The following is a 25612-nucleotide window of genomic DNA, read 5'->3' as shown; positions in this document are numbered from 1 at the left end:
AGTGAGCAAATTATTGTCAGCAATTCTCCACTGTTAAGCTGAATTATTTGTTCCTTTCACAAAATATTTAATTGAAAATCCGGATGTGGGAGACTAATTTCATCAAACTTGGTCTGGCTATTTGATTATGGTTTTAGAAACAACTTTATGACACCCTTAAAGATAAGTTCTCAGATAAGTTCTCGTAAGGTTATTTAAAAAGAATTCATTGTATTTCAAGTCTTTTTTCTTAGAAGGTTATTAATGACAAAGAAGTCAGTGAGAATGAACAAAATAATTGACATCTGGTTACAGTTTTATTCTTGGTAGCTAAACTGTATTCAACAGTTTGAATATGGTCTTTTGTTAGTGAATTGGGTAAAACCTGTAAGGAAATGTTGCTTTTAAAATTGATTCATTCCATTTTCCCCTGGGAAATGCTGAGAAGATTTGAATCAATTCAAGTAGAAACTTGATTTTCTAGAATTCTGGAACTGTTTTACCATACTAATATAGTACTATTTTTTTTAACTTGAAATCTTTTAGAATAGTAGTATAAAATAAAATCATATTTTTTTTGTTCCCTCAAGCTAATTTTTTGGTCCATCAGTATTCTCCTTAGTGTATTATAGAATAATTATTCTCAAGCTTTTATGCGTAAAGAGTTGTCCAAAGAACTTGTTTGTTTGTTTGGCTTTTTCTGTCATGGATTGGAGATAATCTCATGGTATGAATCTATTTAGAGGAATTCTATTTCAGCTTCTGTAGTTGACGATGAGATCAAAGGGTCAAAGTTAATGAAAGTAGATGGTTGTAAAAACCTGACAGAAAAGATTATACTGACTGATTAAAATTGAAGATACTAATTGTAATTCTTTGAATGTATTACTTTGTATGCTACTGAAAGCTATGGATATTTGATGAGGTGAATTGCTATATCTAGAGGTGTATTATTGTCTGTGTGAGACGTTTGTAAACTATTGAGGTCCAATATTAAATTATAATTAATTTCCATTTATGCCATTGTTTTTAATGGAGACAGAAAAGTAGTTATAGAAAACAAAACATTCACTTGGAGTGAAATATGCTTATGAATAGTTTTCTGGCTTACAGGGGAATTAATCCATATTCCATTTTTGTTACTGTAACCCCCCCCCCCCAGTCTGATTAGGAACTATTTCTATCTGGAATACTTCTATCTATTAAATGATCGATCATCTTTAATTATACAAGAACGTTTCAGTTCAGCATGTCATTTTAAGAGTATAATATATCTTTTTTTTTTTTGCTCACAAAATAGTTTATTGGCCTAGGAAAATCTCTCCCCCAAACTCATTAATTCTTTTAACATGCTTGCAAAGCAAGTCCATTAGAAAGATTTGAATGCTGATCCACCAAATAAATTACAGATTACTCAAGGTGATATTTTACTATATTACGAGGTAAATCTGAAGAAATACCAATTTCAAGGGGAAGATAGAAAGACACTGAAAGAAAGAGAGATGCAACAGCAATTCTTACAAGTCAATATGATGTAAACCAACTGTACAACTCGGGGGAGGGTGGGGGGAATGGGGGAGGCGAAAAGGTGGGAGAAAAACGGAGGAGGAGGTAAAGAGTTTGATAAGAAGTGTACTCACTGCCTTACATATGTAACTAACCCCTTTGTACATTACTTTGACAAAAAAGAGAGCTGAATTGAAGTCTTGACTATCAAACTTTAATCTACATGTTGACTATTTTATCAAACATGTATATAAAGGTGGCTAAGTCAGAGTTCTTGCCTTGAAGTAATACATAAGCAAGTGGGAAAACTAATCTTACTCAAGTCAATTTCCCTTTTTATGAAAAGAAGACTAACTATACACTCACAGGTTACTGAGGTCAAATAATAAAGAATGAAGCTATCTAGAGTCAGATAGTTCTGAACTCAAGTACTGATTATACACAGTCAGTAAGAGCTGAAGTAAGACAATGAGAAATCACAAAAATCATCTGAGCATGATTTTTTTTTTGCCAGTCTTGGGGCTTGAACTCAGCACCTGAGCACTATCCCTGGCTTCTTTTTGCTCAAGGCTAGCACTCTACCACTTGAGCCATAACACTACTTCTGGCTTTTTTTTTTTCAATATATGGGGTGCTGAGGAATCGAACTGTATGCGAGGCAAGCACTAGGCCATATTCCCAGCCCTGAGCATGATTTTTATATCTTTAAAATTAGTTGTAGCATTACTTTCCTGGAATTGTTACTGTGTGGATTTGGTAGGATAATATTCACAGAACTTCATGTGGTGCCTAACATACACAGAAAATTATCTTAGACTATGTACTTACTTCTTGATTAATGCCACCTCTTTTCATCATTCTCCCACATATCTCCCAGCCCAACCCATTTACTGAATTTTCACAGTTTTATTTTCACATACGTACATTGAATACTATGTCTGCATTCACCTATCTTCCTCTGGATGAAACACTTCTAAGAGTTAAAAAATCTATGTTTTATTATTTTTGTAATAGCCTTCCATAATACAATTAACGACAGTTTCCTGGCTTAAATGAACATATGTCTTAATATTCTAGCCTTTCCTTACCTAGCCATAAAAAAGTTTATAAAGAATTCAGAAAGACAGCACTAAAGGATAAATTTCTCTTATTGTCACTTACTTAATCAGCTAAAAGTCAGTCTCATCGAATAGAATGGACTAGTGTTCCCTAGAAACTGGAAGGACAGTGGGGGATGGAAAGTTCATTAATGCCTACAATTACAGACCAGTAGAATTTCTTCAGGGTTTCTTTAGCACCGGAAGGTGACTGTTGGTTATAACATTCTATGATATATGTCAAAGTGATGAGAAGAGTATGGAATTATTAATGCTGAAATAGAAACATTTCTATCATGATTAAGTCATTGTGTTTTGTGTAAGATATTGACTCCATAAACATGCAAATATTACATCTTAATAAAAAGATAAAAATCATTTAATATAATGCAAATCAGAATTAGAGGCATTAATACCACATAAAAATAAAATCAGGTATATTAGGCATGGATTTGAGAATTCTTTCATAATGATTTGATAATTGAATAAAAATAAGGCTTTTTAGAAACTAGATATTAAAAACAGAAAACTAAACTACTATAGGTGTTAAGAAAGCAAAGCAAAGTCAGAAGTATAAATGAAGAAAATTGTTGTTGGTAGGTGAACAGTTAGTCATCACAAGGTAGGAAAAATCAAAGAAAGGAGAGCTTCCTAGCTGAAATTTCACAGAAAATCCTCCAGAAATGTACGAACTATATCAATGCTTTTGTGAACAGGGAGATGAAATCACACTGATGTAAGACTTCACAAATATACAGAGATTAATTACAACATATTATCTGTCATCCTTTGTCCCTTAGGATCTAAAAACTTTTCTCATTTTGGGAAGAATTATTCTTTGTATTAATGGGGAAGGGGGATAGAGTGAGATCTCCTTTTTCTAGCCTCTAGCAAGTTACGTGACCTATGAGAACTACTAGTAAGTTTCCAGTGGGACTCTTGGTTTTGGAAGGATCATGGACTTTGTAGAGCCCAGCAGCAAAATGATTCTTTCCCACCATTTGAAGTGACTTAGCAGCTTTACCTCCCTGGCTGCTCTTGTTTTCTGAGTTTCAAGTCTGCTTTTGATTTTTGTTTTAAAAAACAGGACTCCAACGAAGTTTTCTGCTTATGTTAACCACCACTGACTTACATTTTTTGCATTTGAGAGTCCTACCTGAGAACAGGAGAAAGATACTTGTAATCTTGAAAGAAAAGATTGGGGTCCAATAACTTACCATCTTTTTTATGAAACATCAAAAGGACATTCCCCAAATATTTCAGGGTTCAGAAAATACCAATTATCTAGCCCTAAATGTTTTATTGAATATTTAAGTTAATTGCCTGAAACAGATTCTTTTACAGGAAAAGAAATCAAAATATGTGAGGCCATGATACAGAAGACTATTGACTTGTCCTCAGTAATTTACCAGGCCCTTGAGATATAAAGCTGACCCTAGAGACTATGGTTAGTTGAATTAGCCACACTGAGGAACATTTGAGAATTTAGTATAGTCATTTCATTATGAGAAGTCTTCACCATGAAGATAATAGTACAATTAAAGAGAGTTCCTGGGGAAAATATTTCCCTCAAGCAGGATTTACCCTGGGAATCAGTATTCATTTACACAAACTCTCAAATAGACCCTATCTACCACTTCTCTGCTATGAGTGTTTCATGGATGTAGAATTATAAAAGCATTTTAACGTGGCGTTTTATGTACTTGCAAGAAATGATTTCATATGAATGGCGCTGTGTGTGTGTGTGTGTGTGTGTGTGTGTGTGTGTGTGTGTATGCGTGGGCGTGCACTGGTCCTGTGGCTTGAACTTAGGGCCTGAGCACTGTCCCTTAACCTTTTTTTGTTCAGTGGTGGTGCTTTGCCACCTGAGCCACAGCTTCACTTCTAGCATGTTGGCAGTTTATTGAAGATCAGAGTCTGGTGGACTGTCCTGCCTGGTCTAGCTTCAAACGTCAGTCCTCAGATCTCAGACTCCTGAGTAGTTAAGGATTACAGGTGTGAGCTATGGCTGGCTTATTTTTAAACCTATATAGTTAAAATGAGTAATGCTCTTGCTAATTTTACTAGACATTACATTTTGTATGATGATATATTCTTCTGTTTTCTAAAAATTCTTTGATTGTTTAGTCATTTTTATATTTAGAGCAAGAACACGATAGTACAAATGGAAAAATAAGAAAATAATAATGCCTTCTTTCCTTCTTTGCTTTCTTTCTTTCCTATCTTCATCCTTACCTGCTTTTCTCCCTTCTTCCTTTTATCTCTTCCTCTCCTTTCCTTATATCTCTCTTCTTTTTCTCACTATGTAGTTCAGAGTGATCTTGAACATTTGATCCTCCTTGTCTGAACTGCCAAGTTCTGGGATCACAGGAATGCACCACCATTGCTACATTGCTGTTTTCATGTCAGAACTCCAAATATTATAACTTAACTTTTTTTTCATCTTTGTTTAAACGTGGTCTCTACCCCCCAAAGAAGGTTGTAACACATTCTTGAATCTTTCTTTTGTGAACAGAACAATTTCTTTTTTCAGAACTGACTTTAATTAATGAAACCTACTCGTAGAAAACTTTGTTTTGAGAAATCTGGCTGTTAGAAATTTTATTATCCTAGAATTACTAGTCACCTAGATTCTTTTATGAGCCTGATTATTTATTTCCTCTGAACAGTTTGTTTTTTGAGTTTGAGATTCATTAAATGCACAGAATTTACTTGCTGTTCCTTAGGGCTGAGGTTATAACCTTATTTAGGATTCAGATAATATTACTCGTATCTGGACAGCAAGTTTAGCCTATATCTATACAATGTCAGAAGCAGTTCTGAGTATTTTAGAAATCTCTGTTACTTAACATGTATCTTTCACATGGAGTTGCTTGCAAATTCAAATATGTCCTGGAGCAATTGAATGTTAAGTGTCAAGTCATTGGAGCTAATACTAGAAAGCAGGGAAATTTATGTTGCTGCATCTGGTGAACTGTGTGACCTTCGAGGCAATGGGCTAATGAGAGCAGCCCTGATGGTGATGGTGGTGGTGGTAAGAACTTCATTTATCAGACACCAGACACTGCCTCAACTATGCAGGTATGCTCTTTTCCATGATGTAAAACAAATACTGAAATATCTGAAGTATCTTGATTAGAACCCTTGCTAGAACAAGTTAGAGAAAGTGTATTGTTTTTCATCTGTTTGAACATTTGTTCATTCATTTACTGACCAATAGACTGTCATTGTGTGCTTTTTGTGATTGGAGGAAAGAAAATAATCCCTTACTTCCCCCAAAGTTCATAATGTGAGCCAAGCATATAGCTCAGTTGTAAAGCACTTGCCTGACATGCGTGTGGCCTTGAGTCTCATCCCCAGTTTGTGTGTTCATGTGCACACACAAACACAGAAAAATCCTATAAAGTAATAAAGGAAATAAAACAAATGTTTGTGACACAGTGTGATACGGTGTCATGCTGTGTGGCTGTGATGAATAGAAGATTTCCCAGAGGAGATGGTCCCCAAGGCGACTGGAGGGTGTGGCATCCTTTGCCCGGTGGGAATTTGGAAAGTGTTCCTGAATGGAGAAACCCCGAAGCACTCAGCCCTGAAAGAATGGGAATACAGAACTGTGGCTTCCTGAGCACAGGGGCCAATGGAACAGAGACTCTCATTTTCACAGTAGTGTGGGTTTCTTTGCCTCAGTGTCTTCTGCAGGCTGTCTAGAATACACAGAGGAATAATTTAGATTGTGGTTTTATAGCATGGACAATAATGCGGGTATGACAGTATTGCTCTGGGTAAAAAGGAAGAGAAGCTATGGGCGCAGTCTGATAGACTAGAATAAAGGATTGGTTAACAACTTGTAGCCATAATGAAGCTGGAAGGGAGTGGTAAGGGAGTCAGGGAGTGACAGGTTGGAGGGAGTAGATGTGGTGAGTGTCACCTGTGGATTCCTAAGGCACATTCACTGCACTTGCTTCTCTGATAAAATAATTTCAAGAGAGCAAATACATTTGCTAAGCAACATAAACTGGCTGTCAGATTTTAAAGAGTTTTCGTCAAGAAGGGTTATACCGCTGTACTTTCCTATGATCTTGGTTCTAATACTCCTGTAGTACTGGTGGGAAAATAACCCATTTTATATACCATTATTAACTTTTGCCAGTTGAAAGACATGGGTATATTTGAGTCTGAGTCAAGAGATACACATACACATATGTTAGATTTCAGTAGTCTTAACAGACCTTGAAGTAATAGTGTTAATTATTATTTGTCACTCTTTTTCTAAGCCAAATCAGAAAGCAAATCTAGTCTTTGGCTCATCTCTCTTATTTGGAAATTATGTAATTTTTAGGAAATTATTATAAACTGGAGACAAGAAAATGATAGTTAAAAATGTTTTTCAATTACCAATGCTAGCCATCATTGTTTGAAGATTTTTCCAAGGGAGATAGAGTATTATTTCTTCAAGTTCCATTCTTGTTAGCTAACATAGTTTTTGTCTTAACTATTTTGACTAATTTCTACTCCTCCCTCAAGCTCCCGGATTCATATTTTTTGTTAACAAAAAAGTAATAGCATCAGATACCAACAGTAATATATAAATAATCATAACAGTTAAAATGTATATAAATGCAGCAAACATTTGCTATATCTATATCTTTATAAGATTTCATTGGAAAATGCAAATCGTAGCTTTTTAAGGGTAAATCTTGATGTATATTCATCATTAAGATTCTCCCATTAACATAGAGCTCTGCCCTAATTTTTCATTTTATATATCTGAAATGTTTCCTTTTTTTTTTAAACTGGCTGAATTTCATTATGACATTGGTATTTGGGTGTGGAACCTTTTGGCAAGTTTGGCAGAGAACTGCCAAGATGGATTTCTGTCCAGTTCATTGCCTGTGTGATTTGTTGACAAAGCACCACCTACTGGTACAGTATCAAATTCACCATCATTTGCAATGTTTCCTATTTTGTAGTCCAGGGCTACCCAAAAGGACAGTATTAGAAATGCTCTGTCTTCACTGTGATTTGAGTACTCACTACCTACACATGAACGCTGAGCACTTGCAATAAAACTAGTACACCTAGTGCACTGTTTTTTTAAAAAATTTGATTTTGTTTTAGGTATTTTAAAGTAAATAGACATGAATGACTGTATATGTGACTATCACATTAAAAAGTGAAACTCTCATTGTTTTGGAGAAAGAAGAGAGGTAGAAATAGCAAGGAGTTTAGGAAACTTATTGGAACTGCTAAGTTAGTAAAACATGATCCTAACTCACTTGAATTGTCACCATTTGGGAAGAATTACCTTTTTGGGAGAGGTTGTAACCAGATCTCCATATTTCCATTGATGAGCTATCATTTGGAAATGCTGCCTTTTGATTTTGTTTTCCCTTTGTTTTTGATACAAATTCTTGCTACATAGCTAAAGCTGGCCTCAAGCTCATGATCCTTTTGCCTTAACTTCCCAAATTCTGGCATTACAGACAAGTGCCAGAATGCAAGGCTGGGAACACTGAATTTGATTGCCTATCTTGGGGATTTCAGTGGCCTTTCCCAGGAAACTGATTTCTGGATTTGTGGCTGTTGTTTTGGTTTGCTTGGTTAATTGTTTTAGTTTTTATCCTTTGCTCTTTGGAAGAAATACCCAGCCACTTAAGAGGAACTCTCTCATAGGCAAAAAAGAGTTGGGAATGTTAAATACATTCCATTGTCATCTCTTATAGTTAAAAACTAAAGAAAAGTCAAGTGACAAAACACAATTGCCTGCTATAAATCATGCTCAGTAAAGTTTTTTGGTAAAAGGTAGTATCAGAACTTAGGGTAGAGTTGCTTTGTCCCTAGTCACCATCCCCCTTTTTGCTTAAGGCTGGTGTTCTGCCACTTGAGTCAAAGTTCCACTTCTGGCTTTTTGGTCGTTAATTGGAAATAAGAGTGAATTTTTCTACTTGTGCTGGCTTGAAATGGTGAACCTTGTACTTCAGCTTCCTGAATAGCTAGGATTACAGGAATGAACCACCATCCTCAACTGTTCTTCTTCCTCCTCCTCCCCCTCCTCCCCCTCCCCCTCTTCCTCCCCCTCCTTGGTTAGGCTGGAAGTTAGAATTAGGTGTGGAAAATATATGATGAGTTTAAAATTCTGTTTCAAACCAACTGTTTCTTGTTCTCTCTGGTAGTAGGAACAATTTCTATTGAGTGTCTGTGTTGTTCTCTTATTAGGGGGATTCTTCAAGGGTAAAGAACACAGGATCATGGTATACTGGATGACCAAATACATCTCCATAATCATATGATGCCACATGGAAACCGAAGAGTCAGAGATGCCTTCTGTGCTCTTTCATTTTTTTCTGTAGGAATGTTAGATGTATTCATTGTTTTCTAGAGTGTCAGAAAAGGGTGGAGATATGTCATTAATTAGTGCATGTCATTAGGGAGAAAAATCGCAACAAGAAAGAAAGTATTTCTTAAGATAACTGATGAAGTCACTTTCTAATAGCCAAAATTACTTCACTAAGTGTAAAATTTATTTTATAATAACCACATGCTCATTATGTCATCATAACTTTTTAAACATCTGTCAGGTGACATTTTTAAGAGCATGATTTTTTCCCAAGAGAAAAATGTATTTTTATTAAAATCTCTACTACAATTTAAGTATCCAAAACCATAATAAATTTTAGAATTAGAGTACAATAAATATTATAACTAGGTGTCTAAGATAAAAACAATATGCAAATATGAGATGTGAGGGGATTATGTCACATTTATAAATTCCTAGATAGGTCACATGCACATTGCTTATGTTTTTTCCTTTTCAAATAATAGAATGTTAATAATTAGAGCAAAAATTTTTGTAGTACCTACCTGGTGCCAGGGCTTTTCCTAAGTGTATAGCCCTTGAAAGTAGTAGAGTCATTATCCATGTTTAAATATAGACACATACTTTGTGATCAGCAAGGCCTGTATTTTGATAATTTGTCTAATCTCTGTAAAAATATTTGTACTGTCTTTAAGTAGTTGTACAGAGGACTTGCCACTCAACAAAGTAATTTATAAATACAGTGCATCTTGAAAATGTTGCCCTTTTCAACATTCTTGCCCAACTTTCTAAACCCAGCACTTCCCTCACTTTTCTTAATTTTGTAGGATATGAATTAAATTTTTTGTCATTTAACAAGGTAGTTTATGTATACAATGCATCTTGATGTGTGTTTCCCCTTCTGTATTTTCACCCTCTTTCAACCCACACCTTCACTCATTTTTCTTAATTTTATGGTATATACAGGAATTCTTGACTGTATTCTTCCTGCTTCCCCTCTTCCTTCTTCTAGCCCTTAGGCCTACCTCCCGTCTTGCAAATTCTCATTTTCTGGTGCTTACTTTGTTCTTTTAATTTGAAGAAGAGATTTAGAGTTACATGCTTGAAGCAGGAAGAGATTTAGCTTTCCTTCTTATTTCAGTGCATTGACTACTAGAAATAGTTATACTCCTTAACTTTACATGATATGCTTTTCCAGCTAGTGTTCTGTGAAATCTTTGGGAACACAAAAGGTGTCCAACACAATAGATCATCAATAAATGTTTGGCTGAAAATGTTTGAATGAAAACAAACAGAATTTATCTCAAGTACTCAAAGGTGTTTGTGGTAGAATATATTGGAAATGGTGGCCTCTAGGTTAATACTATTAGCATTGTCTGAGTAATTTTTCAGTGTTGATTAAATCATCCTGAAAAGAAAGTCAATAGGTTCCATCTTTGAGAATTTCCTACCTGGTATTCAAGATGAACAAATCAGTCTAACTTACAGTAAATATACCTCCCAGTGCATAGACAGACTTAGCATTTGCAAGAGAGCCTCTCTTCTCTCTTCCCTAATCTCTGTAAGCAGGATGGTGGTTGGCTTCAGGGCCACTACTAATAGTGTAGTAAAATGCTCATCTTAAAAGTGTTTATTTTTTAACTCTCACTACCAGAATTGTTGTCAAAATTATTAAAATGTATTCTGCATTTGTTATAAGTCTCAGTGCCTTGTTGCCTCAGAGTGCCACTCTTGTTTCTTATGTGTGCAAGTCCTGGGGCCTAGCTACTGTCCCCAACCTCATTTACTCAATGTGCTAGTGCTCTTACCATTTGAACCATAGTTTCACGTTTGACTTCCTGGAAGTTCGGTGGAGGTAAGAATCTCATAGACTTTGCTATCAAAGCTGGCTTCAAATCTCCATCCTCAGATCTCAGCCCCCTGAATAGTTAGGATTAAAGCCCTGAGCCACACTGGTTCCTGGTGAGTGCCACTTCTTTATTGCCTTAGCTAATTAAAGGCAAGTTGTAATGAATGGGGGGGGGTGATGATGCTGACAGTTGATGGTGCTCTTAGTGATAATGGTGAGATTGGTGCAGTAAGTGCACTAAGCCTGAAAAATTGAAGTAAAGATTATTCTTCCCAAGAGCTAAAATTGGACTTTGGAATTCTAAATCTAATATCACTATTCTTCCTCCCATTATAAATGGGTTTTGACACTGTAAATTAGGAGATACAGACTTGATTTGTTCGTGGGCAATGATGGTACTATACTGTTGGAGTTAAAATAATGATCCTTCATTTTCAAATTCTTGTCCCATTCAGGCTGCTTTGTTACACTAAAGAGTTTTTCCCTCTGTGGATTAAAAAATTAAACCATGGAAACAATCCTAGTAGGTACTATTACATCCTTATTAACCCAGTTAAGTAAAGTCTGATTATTTTGACCATCTATCTTCAACTGTTATTTGGTGGCAATTGAGTTTTGCTTCTCTGTTGGTTTGTGTCCTTTCTGGTTTTCTTATCCATCAGCAGGAACAGTTTTTGGGGGGCAGTGGTCAGTTTCCCACCTTCTGCAGGATGAAGTCATTCCATCTGTGTGCTGGACTCAGACTTACTTCATGACCCTAAGTAGTACCCTATATCCAGGCTTTATTTGTTCAGTAACCTTTGAGCTCTCTGCATCCTGCTTTGAGTAGCTGACATTTATTTTCACTTTGATATCTGAACTACAGAGCCTACCAGTGGGATTCTTGCTGGGAGACATGCCAAGCCAGTCTGGCAAACTGCATTGGAAGGCACAGGGGTTAGACAGATATCTCCAGAGCTGCCTGGATCCTTACAGCAATCCCCTGGCAATGTGAGCTAGGCCTAAGGAACATTTTATTTGAGAGAGGTGGTACTGAGTACATGTGAGTGTTTGATCAATTCCAAGGAAAATACATTGTGGGGGTTTTTCCCTCTCTCCCTCAGAAGATTGCTTGGAAGTCCCCTACAGTCTGTGAAGCCCTCAGCATTTCAGACTTGACAGAGTCCAGATGGAGTGAAAATGTGAACTTATTGGCTACTTTTAGTCTACCTTTGACCTGATACATTTCTCTGGTCTTAGGGAGAAAAATAAAGGAAGAAGAAGTTTGTGGAATAATGAGGCTATCAACTAAGTCCCTGGACCGGAAAAACCCTTCAAACCTTAACTTCAAAGACTAGACCATAAGTTGAAAAAAATGCACTGTAAACAGGAAATACAAATGGAAAGGGGTGACTGTAAGCTACAGCAATTAGGCACTAATTGGGGTTCTTTCATTCTGTAGCTGTCACAGTCAGCACTAGGATGTCTGTGGAAGTCATCAGGCTAAATGTTCTTAGTGAAAGGAAGTCAGAAGTTTGCCAGCTAACTTATAGTAATGATATAGCATAAATATATCCAGTGGCTAACTGAACCAGTTTCATTTAAAGTAAAAATGTCATTTAAATGGAGAGCAAACCGTGCATTTGCCTCATCAGTGCTTCCCTGAAAATGAACACAGAGACAGGCATGTAATAATTGTGGAAGCAAACAAAAAGATGGTATCAAATAATTTATGTAATTCTGCTAATATTCCTGGGATTAGTCTGTTTCAACTAATGGAGGGATGAATTTATTTTCACTTATCAAGTGGATATTTAGATAATTATTTAGTATTCATTTGATGTCATTTTCTTTGAAGATTGGTAGACTTTGGTTATATAGATATAGCATAGGTAAATGGAATAGACAAATTATGCTCATAGCTGGGCACAGTGACTCATGCCTAATTCTAGCTACTGGGGAGGCAGAGTTTAGAAGGATCATCATTGAGACCCTCCCAGACAAAAAGTTAGTGAGATACCCCTTAGCAACAAAACTAGATATGCAAAGTAGCACAAGTAGCACAAAGTAGCACAACTAGATAAGCACAAGTAGAAGGGTCCACTGGCCCAAGTCATGTGCCAGTAACTAACACTTGTAATCCAGCTACTCTGGAAGCTGTGTTTTGAGTATGATAGTTAAAAGCTAGCCTGGGAAGGAAGTCTATGAGACTCTTATCTACAATTAACCATCAAAAAACCAGAGTAGGAGCCATGCCTCAAGTTGTAGAGCACTAGTACTGAATGCCAAAGCTAAGAGACAGCAACCAGGCCCTAAATTCAAGCCCCATGACACATCCATGTACACAAAGAGACACTGGCCCAGGCAAAAAGAACTGGGGTACAACTCAAATGATAGAGCGCCTGCCTACCAATCATCCGTCCCTGAGCTCAAATGTATAATAAAAGAAGAAAACCACAAACTAAAAACATATGCCAACATCTCAAGTTACTCTAAAAGTTTGTGGATTTCTTTTTGACAATAAATTACAGACTTAAATGTTTCATTTTCAAAAGTTGTTTTTTTCACCTGTAGAAGTTAAGTCAGCTGTCTTGGTAAACTGATGTCCCATGTCTCCAGTGAGAGCTAATGATCACTATGGTAGGATCTTGAGAGGGACTGGCCGTAATTACGATTCAAAGCCAAGTTTATGATTAAGAGTAACTTTCATTAAATCAAGTTTTAAGTATCTTCTGTATCTTGACTACTGCCAGCAGTGGAAGAGATGTTAAATTCTACAGCCAATAATGGTTATGGAATGAAATGAAGGACACAGTTTCTGACCTCAACAGATGTATAATTTAATAGATCTAATGAGAAAGACCAATAAAACAGACAGCATAATTGGAGCACATTGTAGCTCCCAACTGTACTCATTGTCTAAAACCAGCCAAAGGTCTTCTTTGAACACTACCTAGAAATAGGCTTATATGGAAGATTCAGATCAGCAGATAGAAACTGCCAGTCAATTGGTAGATGGAGGTAGCATGAGGCCTTGAATAGCAGGTGGAGACACCGAAAAAAATGCAGCATTAGTATCAAGCCCACTCGACTTCCAATACATGTTTTCAGCTCCTTCATAACTTCTGGTTTCTTTTCTGTGCAAATAAGGCCAAATGCTATTAGGTCCATTGATAAAGAGGGCAGTTAATACATGGTGGTTGGGAACCTACAAATCCTCTGGTAGAAGAATCTTCTAGTGTCAACATAAACAGACCTTTCCCTCCCTAAGTCTCTTTTCACTTTCAGAACCACCCAAAGTCACTGTGATGCCCAAGAATCAGTCTTTCACAGGAGGATCGGAAGTGTCCATCATGTGCTCTGCCACAGGCTATCCCAAACCAAAAATGACCTGGACCGTGAACGATCGGTTTCTAGTGGGTTCACACAGGTACTGGGTTTGTATCATGGTCTTTGTTTTTATTGAATGGGAAGGAGGTTGATTTCTGGGCAAACAAGTATGACTGAATCCCTCATATCAAAAAAAGTTTGATGAAAACTCTTAATTTTCATTTCTAACATCAGTGGTGACTTTGTAGAGTTTAAATAGGCTAAAAACAATATTTGAGTTGCAAAATATATATCACCATGGAACTTGGTTTTAAGTTGAGTAAAATAGGATAATAAAATTCCAGAATTCCTGGCCAGAGAGAGAGAGAGAGAGAGAGACGAGACGAGACGGGACGGAGACAGAGACAGAGAGACAGAGAAAGACTCAGAGAGAGAGAGAGACAGAGAGAGAGAGAGTCCAAAGTAGGTCCAACTACAGTGTGAGGACATCCTTAGTGGCTCTGTCCACTTTGCCATAGTACATTAAGAAGCATTTTATTCTACTGGGTACTTTTTATTTTTATGCACAGAGAGTAATAAACATGTAGAGCATAAGCAACCAAGTTTCCAGCCATCAGGCTTCCATTATCCTGGGTTTGGCACAGAGTGGAGAGTTTAGGTATGATCCAGCAAGCTGAGCCAGATTCTATTCCCAGACTCATCACAGATTCACTGTGTGATGCCAGGCATTGCATCTCTTGCCGTTTTACTTCGAGGACATTTAACATAGCAGTTTACCACAAGGAATAAGACTGCCTGCATGCAGATTCCAATATTTCCATTGGTGATTCTGATTTTGCAAGTTATGTAATCTTCTTGCTTATCTGTGCAACGACCACACTAATATCTAACTCAGTGAAGTGTTAGAAGACTAAAATGTTACCAAAATGGAAAGATCCTAGAACATCCCCAGGAATGGAGCTAGGTCTGGATATGTGGTATCTATATAATTATAATAATAAACCATTAGTATATGTTAACATAATGTAACATAATAATGTAATAATGTAATAATAATACTTGCATTTCCACCTCTAAAATGATAATGTTAGTCACTTCTTCAATCAATTCCAAAATTATAACTCTTAAGAGTTTTTAAAATTGTTGGGAAGAAAGGTGCTAGCATAAATTGTACAAAAGTGTTTATTGTGATATATGCATTTATATAATGTGCTTTGATCAGATTCACTCATCTCCCTTTCTTCTTGCTCTTATTTTTAAACAGTTTTAAGTTGGTTTTATTTGTTGTCTTTGTGTGTGTGTGTATGTGTGTGTGTGTGTGTATAATGTAAATCTATCATACTTATCTCTCTCACCTGCTCTGTTCCCCTTCATCCTCCCACTGATTCCTTCTCTAAAGATTACTCGCTTTACAATAAAATATTAATAATAATGGTAATAATAAGTGGGCCTAGATTGAGAATATGAGTAAAAGCTTGTGAAAATTGTCTTCCTGAGTATGGCTTTTCTTACTTAACTTGGTGATCTTCACTTCCATCTATTTTTCTACTAATGCTATACTTTCATTCTCTTTATTGCTAGAAGATACTCACATTTGCTTTAATATCTTGATGCTACAATTGTTGCATTTGCAGCATTATTTTTTTCTTGCTTTGTACACAGGTACAGAATAACCTCAGAAGGTACTTTATTCATAAAAAATGCAGTTCCCAAGGATGCTGGGATCTATGGCTGCCTGGCAAGTAATGCAGCTGGAACTGACAGACAGACTTCTACCCTCAGATACATTGGCAAGTATAATCCCTTTAAGAGGAAATTCAAGTAGGATGAATTTTTTATCATGCTATTTAAAGTATCATTCTGAAAATTGATGTTAAGAATACAGTCTACTTAATAATGGAATTCATTATTCATGTTACACATGGATCAAAGTAAATACTACAACTAATTTTGTTGAAAAGCTTAGGGACTGGATAGATTCATTAGACAGCCGAATTCAAGAGTTTCCGTATTTTAAAAATGTCCAGGTTGTCCACAGAGACTTTCCTTCTGTGCGTTTCTCTTCTTTATGTTCCACATAATTTACCTTAACTTCCATTTCATGTTTTCTGATTCTATTCAAAACTCTGGCTTGTGCTGGTGGTTTCTGCATGTTACCCTAGCCACTCAGGGCCTGGCCTCTAAGGATCATAGTTTGTAAGCAGCCCAGGCAAAGGTCCATAAGACTTTTACTGCCGTTTAACCAATGAAAATCCAGAAATGGAGATGTGGCTCATGTGGGTGGGTGCCTACCTTGAAGTTACATTTGGTGAAATCATTTGAGTATTTTTATTTAATTTGGTCTTTCTCTATCTTATAAAATATGAAAATATATCTCAGTATCTGCTTACAAATTATAAATAATGCATATAAATTGTAATTATAAATAATCTGATTTATCTTCTTTCATTGTAATTAAGTAAAGCTGGAGGTGCCAAGGAAAGAAGTGTGTAAGAGCAGTGATGTGAATAGTGAGTGTAGTAGGCAGGTGTAGGTGAGGTAGACAGCAAAGTATCATGAGCAATGCTCCTGGGGGCCTAGGAAAGAGTGATCTTAAGAAATGCAATTAAGAGCCAGGAGCTTGTGGCTCATGCCTGTAATCCTAGCTACTCAGGACGCTGGGATTTGAGGATCATGTTTAAAGCCAGCCAGGTAGAAAAAGTCCACGAGACGCTTGAGCTTCAGTTTACCATGTGGACCTGTAGCTTAAGTGTTAGAGTGTTAGCCCTGACCGAAAAAGCTAAAGGAAAATACCCAGGCCTAGAGTTCAAGCCCTAGTACCAGCACATGAAGAGAAGAAAAGAAGAGTTGGAAGGGGAGGAAGGAAGGAAGGGAGGAATGAAGGAAGGAAGAAGGAGGGAGGGAGGGAAAGAGAAAGAAAGAAAGACAGAAAGAGAAAGAGAGAAAGAGAGAGAAAGAAAGAAAGAAAAAGAAAGAAAGAAGGAAAGAAAGAAAGAAAGAAAGAAAGAAAGAAAGAAAGAAAGAAAGAAAGAAAGAAAGAAAGAAAGAAAGAAAGGAAGGAAGGAAGGAAGGAAGGAAGGAAGGAAGGAAGGAAGGAAGGAAGGAAGGAAGGGGAAAATTACACTTGGACAATTTTTATAAGGGAAAATGGGCTGAGGTTAATCAGAGAGAGTTAAATTAAAAATATCCATAGATCCCAAGTGAAAGGGTAACAAACAAATGGGGATGTGGAATATGTGATCAACACCAAATTGTGTATTGCAGAAACAAATTTTGGTTTATTCACATAGAAGACAGAATATTCATCACATTTGTTCACTGTATAAAGTATCTGGAGCATGTGTGCAAAAGTGCTGTGCTGGAGAGAGTATAGCAACAAGTCTCCATTTTGCAAGAAGCTGTCTGCTGTAAGGGGATATGTAAAGAAATACAACAGAGCAGACAGTATGAGTTTGGCAGAAGAGAAGATTAATTTCGACTGGGGGATCTGCAGATATTTCCCAAAGGAGACAGGATTTAAGTGAGGTTTGAAAGAATTTGAAGAGTTGTAACAAAGGGTATTTCCGGAAGGAAACATGGCAAAGTCTGGGACATAGGAGTGTTAAGTGTGCTATGCCTTACAAGGCCACTTTAACTCTAAGTCCTATGTTGGTAAAAGACAAGAAATATAATAGGTGTAGTGAAAAGGTAACGGCACCAGTAAATGATGTTTTCTTTTTGTTTTGTTTTTTGGCCAGTCCTAGGCCGTGAACTCAGGGCCTAAGCACTGTCCCTGGCTTCTTTTTGCTCAAGGCTAGCACTCTGCCATTTGAGCCGCAGCGCCACTTCTGGCCATTTTCTGTATATGTGGTGCTGGGGAATCGAACCCAGGGCTTCATGTATACGAGGCAAGCGCTCTTGCCACTAGGCCATATCCCCAGCCCCAAATGATGTTTTTTTGAAAACCAAACTGTGACTTGAAAGCAGAGGGGATCACTGATAATGTAGAACACACAAAGACATGATCTTTGAGACATTAACTTTTGAGACATTAGCTTTGTTTAAAATGACATTACTGAAAATTAGGTAAACTTAGAGAAAATGTGCTCTTTTCAGGGAGTGGAACAAACAAGGCTAAGAGAGATCCCAAAGAAACACGTTGCATTGTTTTAGAACACATCAGTATTACTCATTAACTGATTCATATAACTGTAACCCCTGTGTATATCAACTCTACAATAACAATATGTGAAAAAATAAGACATTTATATTAAGCATTATAAGAAAAAGTAGAATAAATCTGAAAGATTCTACTTGTAGATTGAAACATTAGGCTTGGCCTCCAGATATCTCTCCAAAATTGGTTGTGAACATCCTTAAAATCAGTAGAAATGTTATTGTTAAATCCATATAAATATACATTAGTATTATCATCAAGTCTTATGTTAGCCAACTTGTTGCCATTATTATTCTGCTTTGGCCTCACTGTGTGAGGGCGTGTGTGTGTGTTGGGTACTGAGGCTTAGGCTCAAGACAGACTTCTCTGCCTGAGCTGGCTTCAAGCATTGATCCTCAGATCTCAGTCTCCTGCATGGCTAGAATTATAGGCATGAGGCACAGTACCCAGTGACACTGTGTTTTAAGTGTCCTTGTCTGTTCCTTTAGTATAATTATGACAGGTACTCAACTTTCCAAGCTTTATTCATTTCTCTTACACTCACTAGAATAAAGATTTTTGTCCATTTTGGACTTTGTTTTATAAGTATTTTGGCCATTGTTTTTTGTTGATCTAAATGACTTTTTATCACATATGGCTCTAAGCATGAGCATTATAAAACATTTTTCCTGTTCATAAACATTGAAAAAGCCACGTACACATAAATACTGGGAACATTTTCACTGATTCATTTAGAAGACCTAAGATTCACATGACCTTGTATTTGATGATGACTATTTGTGTACTTGTGTTTTTTTCAGAGGCTCCAAAATTGATGGTTGTCCAGAGTGAACTCTTGGTTGCTCTTGGGGATACAACAATTATGGAATGTAAAACCGCTGGGATCCCTCCACCCCAAGTGAAGTGGTTCAAAGGTACATTCTCATTTATCTTGGGTTCACTTTGTGTTCTTTTCCTTTTCTAAAAATGTTTTAGAAAAATTGGTTAAAAATGTGTTTGGTTGTGTGACTTAGCAGCCCCATTAAAATGTGTTTATGATCTCAATGGAGACAATAGTTCAAAATTTTGAACTCTAAATTTTAGGATTTGACATCTGGTATGGATTACAGGACCATGAAAATCAAAGCAGGAAAAGTTTGCCTCTGCTAATCCAGCTGTACTGTCTCCTTGTTAGTTTAGGATTGTTTCCTGTAGAAACCCTTCCAAGAGTATTCCCTTAACATTTTAAATAGCTTCACTGAGTTTTGTTCACTTTTCTTAGAGATGATAGCTCTTGCTATTAAGAAAAGTTTTCTAGATCTTCCAGGATGCTTCTTATATATTCAAGCTTACAGGAAAAGGAGAAATGAATGTGGTTGTCAACTTCTTCAAACACGAGTAATGCTTTGTATGAAGTATAGAAATTGCCTATGTAGTACAAAGATTATATCTCTGTGATTCTATAATAAAATAACAGCAACATGCTACTTGGCTTTTGTGAGTAAAACTTGGATCTTGATCCAGACTCTGATGTTGACAGTAGATATCTGGGTAAAAGTCCTGCTTCTGTTTCTGTCTCAGTTTTTCCAATTTATAAGAAGAAAGAGAAAACAAAAAAGAAAGTCAAATCTGCAATTGCAAACATTCTAACAGAGAGGTTGCTAGGATTATTGAGATGCTGTTTGCAAAATACTTTTTAATCTTCAGATGAAAAATGCTAAGTAGTACAAAGCCATATTGTTGTGATTCTGTTTAGTAAATCATAGATATCCCCATGGCAACAAATGGATGTCATAATCACAAAATTATGAATTCACCTCGAGTTCAAACTCTTGGGGAACATGAGGTGAAAAGGAAAGGCTTTATGCAGAAAATAAATATTTTTAAGTAAAATAAATCAAAAGCAGGGAGGGAAACTAGGACATAAGGCTTTTTTCATGATTTTGTATGTCTAAAGATGTTTAGTCTTCATTTTGTTCCTGATAAGAAGTCATTTCCAGATTTGCTTCTTAATAAAGCTTATTGCAATTAGTATAAGCTAATTTTATTTAAGATATTAATTTAAAAATATTTAATCATTAAAATAGTTAACTATTTAAAAAGTCTTTCAATTGATGGTACATCAAGTATGATTTTTGAAATTCAGATATTAATTACATAAATCCAGAAAATAATTTATGGAGACAGTTTTCAAAATGTGATTCTGTAGTTATGATGGTAACAAACCTTGAAAAAATATTGCAGAGCACTGAGTTTTCTGCTGTCAGAAACACACATAGTTTTTATTCTTTAGAAATGGGTCCATTCTCCCCAAAAATGTAATCTTTGTACCTGTCATGGTCCCACAAAAGCTAGGAAACTGAATGAGGAGACAGCAAGCCATGTCGCTACCAGGTGGAAGGTTCTGAAATTCATCTATTAGTTTCTTCTCTCGGTCATAGATACTGCAATTGAGTGGGTCCAGTAAATAGCTTCTCATTTCCTATCCAAGTTATGAATGAGCAGAGATAGAATGGGGACAAAGACAGTATTGGACAACATTCACATCATTCAATATGCACTGCTCTTCTGAGCCCCAACATCAGAACAATTCATAATCAAGCTATTTGTTGGATAAGTGGATTCAGGACCACCAACAGAAAAAACAAGAGGGCAAGTCCTTCCTCATGTTATGGGCTCCAAAATGAAAGGGCTGGGGACAGGTGGGCCTTTCTATTCTACCTTTTTGGGAGATAAAACACACAGGGCCAGGGAGGAAGTTCAGAAAAACTCCATCTTATAAACACCATAGGGTTGAAGAATAGGTTTGGGCCTTGACCTTAAGAATATCTTTGTATCATGCTTCACACAATTCTGATCAAATGGATTCGTATTTAAAAGAAAAAAAATAAAACCAACAATATTCCATTCAGACTATCAAAGAAAAGAAATTCCTAAGTACAGTCTCTACAATTTTACATCTTCATTTTAGGTATTTGTGGTGAAATATTAAATTCAATTTATTTGTTTAGGCGGGTGGCTCATTAAATGTAGTTTGATACTTCTTACAATTCTCCCAAAGTCTGCACATGTTCAACCTCATTTTCATCATTACACTAGGAGAATATTTATCCTTTTCACTCTCATTGTCTTACAAGTGAGTGGGATCATTGCTGTATGATGACCAATTCAGAGAATGCAGGAGCAAGTATGTGTTCTGTCTTCTATTAAGCTAAACTTCAGATAAGATGGAAATTTGCAGAAATGTGAACCAATGGGGAAACTATATTTTTCATAAAATATATTTAACATACAAGTATTACTTTAATAAGATATGTTCACACATGTTTTTAATTTTTTAGTCTAAAATGCTGAATACAAGTAAATATAATCCATGTGATATCCTGGGTAACTTTAACAGTGCATTTAAGGGTTTAAGACAACATTTTTGTTCACTATGTAATCATCATCTCCTCCTAGAAAGAGTAGGATGCTAGAATAACTACATTGGTCCTTATGTCCACCAAGGCTAGATTTGAATTTAAGCCACAGTAGAAAGGAAACCCTGCTGTGTGGAAAGTCTTCAATCGGGAAAGTTTATGAATTCACTGTGTATAATGCCCTTATCACACATATCTTATAATGAGTATGTCCCTTTTTCCTAACCATTTGAAAGGCTATGTTTTGTTCTGTCTTCTCAATAATTAATTCATTTCCCAGTAACAACAAAGAAAGGAGAGACTATCAAAATGTGGTCAGATTGAAAATCTGTAGGAACTAATGTTTACCAGTTTACACTTCATTTCATGCCTACTATTCTTTTTTTTTTTTTTTTTTTTTTGGCCAGTCCTGGGGCTTGGACTTGGGGCCTGAGCACTGTCCCTGGCTTCTTTTTGCTCAAGGCTAGCACTCTGCCACTTGAGCCACAGCACCACTTCTGGCCATTTTCTGTATATGTGGTGCTGGGGAATTGAACCCAGGGCCTCATGTATACGAGGCAAGCACTCTTGCCACTAGGCCATATCCCCAGCCCATGCCTACTATTCTTTAAACAATTTTGTTCTGAAAAAAAAAAAAAAACACTAGCAAAAGATCTTTATGTTATCCTTTGAAAAATGTGATTTGCTGAAACATACCAAGGAAATATAAAGGAAAAAACAAATTCCAACAATCTAAATGCTTTTTAGTCCAAACGCTTCAATGTATGATGAAGAGTAAGGTCAAGCTGCATCCTCCCTTGGTGGGAGGAAAGTTCGTGTCAACATCATCTGCTTTTATTTATGAACTTTTCTCAGCGGCTCACAGACCCAGAGTTAGATGATGCTTCCCATTCTCCGGGAGCACATAGTAGCAAGCTTAAAAAAATGATAGTAGGTTTTAAATACTGCAATGTTGGAAAAGTACTTTGTTTTGGCACTGATAGTTGCTAATTGGTTGCTAATGCACTTTTTTCTTTGAAACTTAGAATAGCTTTGACCTCTTCTCTCCAGAAAATTACATAAACATAGAATTCCCTATTTGTTGCCCTGAGTTGTTGGTGGGTGCTATTTTAATGTTCTAGAGAATCACTTGCTTGTGGCCTCTTTGTTTATTGGAAGCCAAGGAAGTTGTTCCTATGGCCCTCAGATGCAGGGAACATGATTGCTCTGTGACATTTTGGAAAGTACCCTTTCAGTCTTGACATTTGGGGAATGCTGTAAAACCCTGAGCATAAAAGCTCTCAAACCTCCTGGAAGATTTTGGGATATTCACCTATTTTATAGAAAAAATGTTCTATCAATGCTGAGCTGGTATTGAATACCTATTCCTGTCTTTTTTATTACTGGCCATTCTGTCTGTTTTCAGTGTTTGGAGAGGAGAGCCTCTGAAAGAAGGAGCCATAAGCTTCACTGAGGCTTTCAGCCCTTCAAAAGAGGTTCTCGGGAGATTTGTAGTACAGCAGAGACACACAGCCTCTACAGGTGATCCAGATGGATATCGGTTTTTTGTTGTTGTTCATTCTGTCCTCATGTTGAGGTCAAATGCAACAAGTGGTTCAATTTCCCAAATATGTACTCCCTACGTGCTTCCTCCCAAACCCCCCATTGTCCAACTTTAAGCATTGCAATGAATAATACAGATTTTAGGTGAAGTAGTCTGGGAGTTGATGTAACAATACCCTCTCTGGCCATTGTCAGATGTATATCATCCATTCTTCCTCTTTTTTTTTCACCCCAGCTTCTCCATCCAGCTGTGGTGCCATCTTCCCTAGCCATGTTTAGAATTCTCTCAATCAGCTTAAACTCCTCACAATATAATAGAGATTTTAGCAAACCCATACCTTGCTCATTATGAGCCAAATGAATTCCTGTTGACTCTCAAGCATTTCTTGGATGATAAACTATGCATTCTGCACAACCATGGTAGATATTTGTATGCAGGTCATTAGAGGGCCAGGTTTAGACTATAGAAAGTTTCTGTTGTATAAGACACTTGACTTTAGAAACTTTGCAAGCAATTTCAAGCACAAGTTTTGAAATCAGACCACTTAGCTGAGTAAACTATATAAATACTTCAGTGTGTAATATTCACTTTGTTTCACTTTGTTTTGACAGGAGATCTTGAGTTGAGGCCTTCAATGTTCCTTGTTATTGACCCTCTCCTGGGACTTTTGAAGATTCAAGAAACACAGGATCTGGATGCTGGCGATTATACATGTATAGCCATTAATGATGCTGGAAGGGCAACTGGGAAGATAACACTGGATGTTGGCTGTAAGCCTCCTGCTCTGATTGGCCCAATTTGTTTTGATACTGATCTGCTGTTTTTCTATGTTGAATCACTTTGAAACAATTTGGTAGGAATATTTGTCAGAATGGCTACAGAAAGTGTTTTAGACTATTCATAAAATAATAGTAGTTAGCATTGACTAGGTGATTTTGGCAGACTTTGATGGTGCCAGGAACTTTTTATGGGTTATCTCATTAAACTGGCTTAAGAATCCAGGAATATGGCACAATTATATTTATTGTCTAGTCAAGGAAACAAGTTGTAAAGACTGAGCGGCTAATGAGGGCTCAGAACTAGGGAGGGGCAGAGTTAGGAAATTTGAACTTCAGTTTCTGATCTCAGAGACTATGACTTTACCTGTGTATCTCCATTTTGCCATTTTCCTATCAGTAGTCTTCTTTTATACCATCAGATTCCTAAGCATTAACATCTGGAGGCCAGAAATTACTTTCTGGCTTTAGACCAGAATTTGGAGATGTGGATGACAGCAAAGGTAATAGATTGTACTTTTGTTTTATTTTTTAAATTCATTAGCACGCATTCCCCAGCTAGAAAGTACTGACTACACATAAATGTCAATTGCCATATGAAGATACAATGTGTGCATGACAACTCTATTTGGGTTACTCAGGAAGTTTAATTCCCTCTCCTTTGTCTCTTCATTTCACTACTCAAAAAGGAAGAATTGGAAGGAGGGAGAGAAGAAGGGAAGGAAGGAAGGAAAAGGAAGAAAGATAAAAAGAAGGAAGAAAGTAAAAGGAAGGAAAGGAAGGAAGAATCTGTACATACTATGGTCAAACTTGAAATAGAACAGACCTTGTTTTGCATTTTAAAGAACCTGGCAGCTTAATTTTAACAAATACTTGAAAATTTATATTTCTTAAAATTTATAAAACATGGTGTTTTATTAAGTCATGTTCATACATATGTGTGCATGTGTGTATGTGTGTGTGTGTTATTATGATTTTTCTTCCATAAGTTGCTTTTTTCCTAACAAAAGTTAAGAAAATGCATCCTTTACAAAGCATTTTAGTTCTGGTACCTTAAGTCTAACTAGAAATTATGGCCCTCTTTTCTTGACAATTTGTTTTGTGATGGTTTGTTTCCTCTTCTGCGATCTTTGAGGATCTGAATCCTTTTACTGCCTGCCTGTTGAAAACTGCTCATTCTTGGTGATTTTGTCCTTGTGGAAATTAACACAAAGCCCACTCTACAGTGGACAATACAAGATCATTTTATACAACTGAACTTACTGATTAATCATGAAAATTACCCTGGACGTAAGATTGGGATCTCTGGGCTGTGGATATCTCTGAATCAACTGGCAGGATATAAAGCACATGAACACTTTTAGACATGGAAGCCTCAGCTAAGCAGGATTGTTAGAAACAGAATACTTGCTTTCAAGTAAAACCCTTATTGCAACATTTCACTTCTCACCATTTACACATTCTCTTCCCTTCTTCCTGCTCAGTTAGCTCATGTTGACCTAACATGCTTCTAGAACTTTCTCTAGAACAGAGAAATTGCCTCAATAATTGTTCCTCCACATTTGTAGAAAGTCTGAGACTCTTACACATGCTACCTTGCTTACTGTCTTCTTGATAATATTTTTAGGCTTCTGGCTTTTCCAAGTTGTGGCCATCGTTTAGAGATCCATGAAAGCAATATGG

General features: G+C 36.6%; 1 protein-coding gene across 6 annotated transcripts in view; it reads left to right on the top strand.

Moving 5' to 3' along the window:
- Hmcn1 (hemicentin 1) overlaps positions 1-25612 on the top strand; it is a 429493-nt gene that overhangs the window by 192010 nt on the left and 211871 nt on the right. For 5 of the 6 annotated variants that reach the window (XR_007212651.1, XM_048358110.1, XM_048358108.1 and 2 more), the window contains exons 12-15: positions 14015-14156; positions 15719-15846; positions 19013-19126; positions 23765-23923. Coding sequence is in view for 5 of the 6 variants with exons in the window: in XM_048358110.1 (XP_048214067.1) it covers positions 14015-14156; positions 15719-15846; positions 19013-19126; positions 23765-23923 (543 nt within the window). In the remaining variant the exon portion in view is untranslated. The remainder of the gene's footprint in view (positions 1-14014; positions 14157-15718; positions 15847-19012; positions 19127-23764; positions 23924-25612) is intronic. The other variant, XM_048358109.1, reaches the window with a different exon arrangement.

This window comes from Perognathus longimembris, chromosome 11 (genome assembly GCF_023159225.1).
Source record: "Perognathus longimembris pacificus isolate PPM17 chromosome 11, ASM2315922v1, whole genome shotgun sequence".
Lineage (NCBI taxonomy): Eukaryota > Metazoa > Chordata > Mammalia > Rodentia > Heteromyidae > Perognathus > Perognathus longimembris.
This window is presented reverse-complemented; position numbering and strand designations above follow the sequence as displayed.